Raw genomic sequence first — 7,385 nt, forward strand, 5'->3', positions numbered from 1 at the left:
TCCAATTCTCATTAATCCCAACACAGCTCGGGGTTAAAGTATGTGTGTGTGATTTGCCGTCCATGCCACAGGACCAACTGTAGTACTTTATACTGTAATACTTTACAAAACATACGTTTTAAAAATCAGAGGATCCTTTTGCATCTTTAAATAAAATGTTTTTGATTCTTGCCCAAACAGTATGATCAGAGGACATGAGTTTTTTTTTTGACAGTCTAAAATATATTTTTCTTTGGATGGTTCAATATTCTTTTATTCTTCCTTATCTGTCAATTATTCATGAGGCAGATGTTTTTTATTGAATTTTCAAATTATCTTTTGAAGGACAAAATCTAAGGCATCATGAATATGAGAATATCCAAACGCTAATTATGAGTAGAGCATTTAGACATGCTCATCAACATTAGCGACAAATACATTAATGTGCCTTATCAATCATATGAGTCATGAAATGGGATTATACCATAAACATCTCATTCTGTCAAAGACATCATAATGTTTCCAGGCTGTAAAAAAGATCAATACAGAGAGAGAGAGCAGTGCTTTCTGGAGTAACACTTAATTAGAAGAAGAGGCTGACCTAGTGTTTTTAAAAAGCCATAAAATGTAGCATATTTCTATTAGACTTGCGTTTCTGATAATAAGCTTTGTGGAAAAAAAAATCCAAGATGGCAAGGGTGAGATTAATTATTTTAAATAAACTTGTATTTTATTCAGTACTGAAAAGTAGTGATAAAAATAGTTCTGCACATAATTCAAATTGTATTATTTTACACGTGAATGTTCTATATTTGCATTATGATTCTTGGAGTGGTACATTTTTAGCTAAGCAACATGCTAACTTGAAATACTGATTAAATCAGTTGACACTGGATCAACTAAAATTCCCAGTGTAAAGTACTTTTGTTGTGGTATGCGGAATTGCTAACTAAGTTCTCTAGTGCTTTTCAAATTAGTCACTTATAAACTTTCATAACTGGTGGATGCTATAGGGGCCGCTCATACAGAATGCTTTTTTAAATGTAAACATGCTAGATGGACGTCTTTGACCATCATGCTCAAATCTTGCCATTTTTGCAGCACGGCATTCAAGTTAAAATAAAAAAGCATTTTTCCCTATTCCCAAATGCAACACCACACTTTAGAAGGCAATTAGGCAACTCTCTAGGTTTTGTAACTTATCTATGGCATTATCAGGGATTTTTTGAATGAAACAGCACTCACATTGTACCTTTGAGTTAATGTGTCAAAATCTGAAGACAAGGAAAATCTTGTCTCTATTGTTTTCTCATTCTCTCTGCGTGCCTTTTACACTCTTATTTACAGTATATTTATGTGCACGTGTGTATGTTAATTTGTTATGCTGCAACAAAATTATTCTAAAACTGTTGTTTAGAAGCTATAGGCTATACTAATAGTTTTACATGAATATCAATCACATCAGCAGTCTGATTATGAATGAAGGTGTATTGAATTAACAAAGAGGTTGGAAGATTTCTGTTTTTCTGAATATTTGTTAATTGAATTGTGAGTTTGCTCGTCCATATCAATGTTGTTGTTTTTTGGAAGGTGGAGGTTTTATGTGAGTATACACTGACATTTTTGTGGTTCCACAGGTGTGTGTATACTGTGAAATCTTCTGTGCAGCTCCCTTGAAGCAGGCATCATTAGTGTCTTTTGCTGCATAAAGTCAGCGGGCTCTGTTGGGAGTTAGCTTTCTAACCTCTCACAGATACAGTGTTTTTCCTGTCAGTGCTTGTCACCATGCAGCAGAGGGGAACTGTCCTCCTCTTGGCACTCCCTTCACACCCACCAACAAAATCTTGGTATGGTGTGTGCATGCATGTGATCATAAAAATAAAAGAGTTTCGGAAGAACAAAGGTGCTTTGAGTTTGTGACACACACCAGTGACAGCTCATTCCACATTTTGGATTATACCAATTAAAGACAACAGTGTAATTTTCCTTACTTTTATGTGTAAGTGTTTTTATTACCAGATCAAATTAAACACGTATGTACTGGCAGTATGAGGGGAATACGGTGGTCCTGAAGAAAGGAGGGAAGGGATGCAGTGATTTTGTGACATTTTCATTGCCCCCCACGAGTCAGGACAAATATGGCTTCTCTTTTATTTCCCTACTGAGTGAAGTCAAAAGTGTTTGTCTGTGTTAGTGTGATTTTCCATTCATGTCTGCTGAACAAATTCAGGCACCACTGACACTTTTATTGTTTTGTGATTGTATTTTGGCTTTGCTGAATTTCTGTTTACTTTGTTTCGATTTTTTTCTCCTCTGCCCTAAAGAGATGAAGTGATAAATAGACAGGCATCCATCGGTGTGGTCTGCGCCTTTTCAAAGGAGTCTTTTATGTGAGAAATTGATGGACTGTGCAGTCTCTATTAACAGATGAAAGAGATGCTTTTTTTCTTTTTCAAATCAAAGGTGTCGTAAGGTTATTTAGGAGTGTTCTGCCACAGTTGAACCCCAGGTTAGACCTAGGTTGATGTTTCTTTTCCTCCTGACTTTTCTTCTTTAGGGCCTTTATCCAAGCCAAACAAATGTTGTTGTTGTTCAAATGTTGAATTTCTCATCTCGTTACGCCTGTTTTTTCTGACAGAGGCTGAAAGAGTTGAAGCAGAGAGAATTTGCACGGAATGTCTCCTCCAAGTCCTGGAAAGATGAGAAAAAGCAGAAAAGAGCTCTGAAACAACTGCACCAACTCGCACAGCTTAAACAGCAAAGAGACAGGTAAAACATTATATACTTATAGTGTCAATCTGATAATGTATCTTATAGTGCAGTATTTTAATATAATGCATGCACTGTACATTAGATTTAAAGAGAAATTAGATCTGTCCGCTCTGCCTAATAACAATACTGTCTTCTGTTCTTGCCAACAGTGATGACAGGAAAGGTCCAAAGTTAAGGTCTACAAACAAGGATAAGAATCAAGTTAAAATCCCCTCTGCTGGCAGTAGCAGGTTTGACACAAAACCAATAGCATTGTCAGTCCAAGACTCAACTGTCTCTTTGAAGGGCTTGTCCTCAACTCATATACCCACACATCAGCAGCTATGCCACAAAAAACACCCCTTACAGACTAAATCCTCTGCAGGACACCGGAGCCCCAGGGCAGGGGTCTCATTCTGTTTCTCCAGGCGAGCTCAACAGAAGCTTGACTCCTGTGCATCTGTGTTTAGTGATGGACTTGAAGAGACCAGTGACTATCAAGAGCTCCAGCGCCACAGGCACAGACTCGCCCTAGAGGCCCTCTGGTCCTGCTCAAGCTCACCTAGAACCCCAAGTAATGATGACCATGATCTATCCCATGATCCACCAACTCTGGAATGGGTAGATGGAGACTCTCAAACACAAATAGAAGCACAAGCAGAACATGTGGAAAGCTCTGAAATTAAGGCACGCTACAGCACAAGTGAGCCAGAGAAGCTGGGGTGTCCTGATACACACAGTCCTAGAGCAGACTGGAAGCTAGCTGGTTCAGAGGACGGATTGCTTGATGGGGGGCAGAGGCCCAGGGCAAAGTGGGCTTATGGGGGATCAGAGGAGAGAGAATGCCTCAAGTGCCCCGGCCCTACTGTTTACACAGATGGACAGGGCACCATGGCTGAAGGCCAACTCCAAATACACAAAGGCTCAAACCACCATACACAGAAAAGCAGCAAACATGGTATTATGCAGAATGGGAAGGACTGTATATCAGAAAAAGAGACAGAGGAGTATAAAATACACAAAGTGTGCAAGAATGAAAATACAGGTTCTTTCCTTAATGTACTGAGCAAGGATGGAAGTGTGATGAAGTGGCCTTCTGAGCTGGTGCAGTACACTTCCGGCAAGCCACAGGTATCTTACAGCTGTAACCCTCTATACCACTATTTCAAACAGAAGGAAGGCAAAGTCAAAAGCACAAAGGCTGAGGAGTCAGATCACTGTGTTGTCGACAAGCTCACAGGCCAGAACGACAGAGCTGAGCCACAAACACAGGATGTTCCAGGAGATAAATTAGGTATTTTAAAACCAAAGAGACCCAAACACAGGAGAAAGGGGAAAAAACGTAGGTGTAAATTAGATGCTGTCAGGATCCAGCAAGCGGGCTGTGCATTCAAAACCTGCTCGCAGACAGAAGCTGGAGGACACTTTGAATTCCAAAGCACTCCAACCAACACGTCACAAAACAAGCAAGCGTGCACTGAGAGGAGGCACAAGTTGGGAAAGAGAAAAAGATCAGTGAGAGATGAGACTTCAAATGAAAGTGACACCCCAGAGCACAGCCTCAAAAGCATTGTTGTAAGCTCGCTTTCTGCCCCAGCACGTAAAAAAAGGAAGAAATGTCAAACGATGAGGGGGTTTGTATCGGCGCTGCGCTTGGTAAGGCGAAGGTCTTTGCCATATTCTGTTCACAATACGACAGGAAGAGAGGATAATTATCGCTGGTATGACGACACCTATGATTCAAAGAGGGATGCTGCCTCAACTCCCACCAGTGACAAATCTGGGTCATGGAGTGGCCTGTTAGACTTAAACTCAGATGGGGAATGGCCTGTGTACCACATGGGGAGATGTTCCACCTCACCAAGATCAAACTATCTGTACCCTTTGAGAAAAGAGCACAGTCAGTCCAGGTCTTACATTAGAAGTTCCTCTTACAATGATCCTCACTACAGTTACAGTCCATGCAAAGATTTTGAACATACAGGAGAAAGATGGGACTACAAAGACCCTTACATCTACAATAAGCGAAAATATTCAACAGTTTGTAACAGCCCAGATCAACATGAGAGGTACAGCATCAGAAGGCACAAAAGGTTCATTGAGGAGCATAAATACAGAGAGCACAGATTTCAGCATACAGGTAGGCAGTTATTTTATAGAGTCTATGACAGTCCTGAACCTCAAGAAGATGTCAGGGACTGGTGGTATGAAAGGCTTAGCCCTGTAGGTAGGAGGTACCGGGAGAGAGAAGAATTTCCTTGGTCAAGTCCAGAAAGATGTGAAGACAGGTGGTATAACAAGCCAATGTCCATTCATAGCCCCAGTTCCTCTAGTACCACTAGCATCTCTGATCTTAGTGGGGACTGGTTGTCTAATTCCCATATTAGGCCATCTCCTACTGGACAGAGCCAGAAACACTGCAGTTATTCTGGATGGCCATCCGAGAGATTGGTCAAGACCAAATCCTCCCATTCTCTTCTTAGAAAGAGGAGTCATTCACCCCCATTAGTTACAAGTAACCATGCAGCTCAGCCTACATCCTTACAATCAGGTGTTGGGATAGAATGTGTCACACACAAATCTAACCCAATGCCAACAGACCAGTTGGCTGAGAAGGATCCTAAAGTTAAAAAATCAAATGCCACACTCTCGTTTCCGCTAATTGGTAAACTACCCTCTATTAAGAATGGGGCAAGAAAAATAAGGATTAATAAAGATGATGCAAGTGCCTGTATTAGTAAACAGGTTCAAACATCTTCAACTGTTCCATCAAATCCACAAGTTATACCTCAATTTGACGGTAGTACTTCAGAACACTTACAACACACAGATGGGCAAAATCCCAGTCCATCCCAAGCTTGTCTTGAAGTTGCCAAGGATGATACATCAACAGAAACCTGTGCTGCTTCAGCTCTGAATCCAGACAAGACTTTGTCACAAAAGCTCAACATCAGAAACCAAGGGGACAATGCCGAAATTGCAGGGATTCACTGTTCAAAACGCACCACCCCTCCCCTTTCAGAGCAACCATTCACCTTCACTGATGATGAGATTGAGAAGTACAGATGGCTTCAACTCCAGGCCCAGCAGCACATGCAGCAGCAGCACCTTCAAGAGCAAGCATCTGTGGACATGACCCATTTACCGATACCAACTCCAGAGTCACCCGACCAGACCACACTTTCAGCCTGTCTGCCATACAGCATACTCCAGCCCTCTTCTACACCCTCTTCTATTGCTTCTCACCCTTCCCCTTTTGCCCTGCTCACTCCCCTTCATCCCTCTCTCTCTCAGCCCAGTTTTGCCCCTCCGATTCCTGCTGCCTTTTTCCCAGCGCCGCTTGCTACTGTGTTGGCAGCTCAACCCTTCCACCTGATCCCAGCCTCATCCCTCCACCCAGCACACCCTCACCATCATGTTCCTGGGTTAACTCTCCACCCCCTGCCTCCTGTTTCTCTGCTCCCCACGATGCTCAGTCCAATGCCCATGGCTGCCGCCGCTGCCGCTGCTGTTGCTGCTGCCAGAACTCTGCAGATCCACCCCCTACTACATCCTCTCTTCCACAGCAAAGACCTTCAACGCCACCCTGGACCAACCAGCTAGCTCTGGTCAGAACGAGAGGGTCAAAGAAAATAAATAAGAATATAGTTTTGACTTTAAATGTCCTACAAGACCACCCCCCCTCCAAGTGTGCTGTGAACTTTCTGATGTTTAGGTTCTACTTTCAGCCAAAGTTCATGTTGAGTACTGATTGATTTTTGTTCCATCTCTGTGTGTTGCAGTGTAGACGCAAAGATAGTGGGAATTTCTACTTTGTTGTTTATTTTTCCATTCTTCATACATCCATCGTCTCCCTGCATTAACACACAGATGAACCTCTCCTGCCTCGGCACACTGTGATTTATCAGCAGTTGAGCCCAGTCAGCAGTTGGCTGAAATTAAGCATAACCTGAAGTCAAATTAAAATGTTAATGCCTTCTTCAATTAGTAATATGTATACTTAGCATATTTTTACAGTTAGGCTACCCAGCAAGTATTCAAATTATTTTATTTATGAAGAACTTAGGGGAGATATCCTTCAGCAATCTTAAACTGACTAAGCAAAATGTACATGAAAATTCAGAATAATTCGGAATAAAATTCAGAGAAATGTTTTTCATTAAAATGTTCTTTTTACAATATGCAAATTTAAATCATTATTTGGTGCAGAAATACAGCATGCGATTGAGCTATTGTATCTCTTAATGGATTTAGCAGCGCTCACCACTTCGGTTGAAAATGTCCCGTTTTTAATCTTTTTTTTCTGTGTTGTTTAGTAGAGTAGAGTAAGTTTGTACTTGCTCAGCTGTAGTGTGGACATGCAATAATGTTTTTTCAATCTATTTAAAGTGTAAAATCTTGAACTTCATTTATGTATTCATACTTTGTAATGTAAGTAATAACAAATAACATGCACTTGATTGTTCATACATGTTTAAGATGCTTTTTATTCTCTCTTATTTTGGTAGAGCCAGACATACTTTCATCTGTAAGATAATGTCATGGGAATAATATTAAATTAAATGTCATTCAGAGAAATGACAGTTTTGTTACTAGTGTCTTTGAGGTCTATAATTTGACGAGGCTTTTAAGGTTCAGGGCTTTTAGACTTTGAA

At 41.0% G+C, this 7,385-nt stretch overlaps 1 protein-coding gene across 1 annotated transcript; it reads left to right on the top strand.

Annotated features, from left to right (window-relative positions):
- The first annotated feature begins 668 nt into the window (after positions 1 to 668).
- Positions 669 to 6,333, top strand: LOC107593717 (G patch domain-containing protein 8-like). The gene is made up of 4 exons (XM_016283570.1): positions 669 to 677; positions 2,618 to 2,748; positions 2,901 to 4,934; positions 5,535 to 6,333. Exons 1-4 carry the CDS (start codon positions 669 to 671, stop codon positions 6,331 to 6,333), a joined length of 2,973 nt encoding a protein of 990 aa, XP_016139056.1.
- Positions 6,334 to 7,385: the final 1,052 nt, after the last annotated feature.

The sequence above is a fragment of the Sinocyclocheilus grahami genome, unplaced genomic scaffold (genome assembly GCF_001515645.1).
Source record: "Sinocyclocheilus grahami isolate Dianchi unplaced genomic scaffold, SAMN03320097.WGS_v1.1 scaffold175.1, whole genome shotgun sequence".
Lineage (NCBI taxonomy): Eukaryota > Metazoa > Chordata > Actinopteri > Cypriniformes > Cyprinidae > Sinocyclocheilus > Sinocyclocheilus grahami.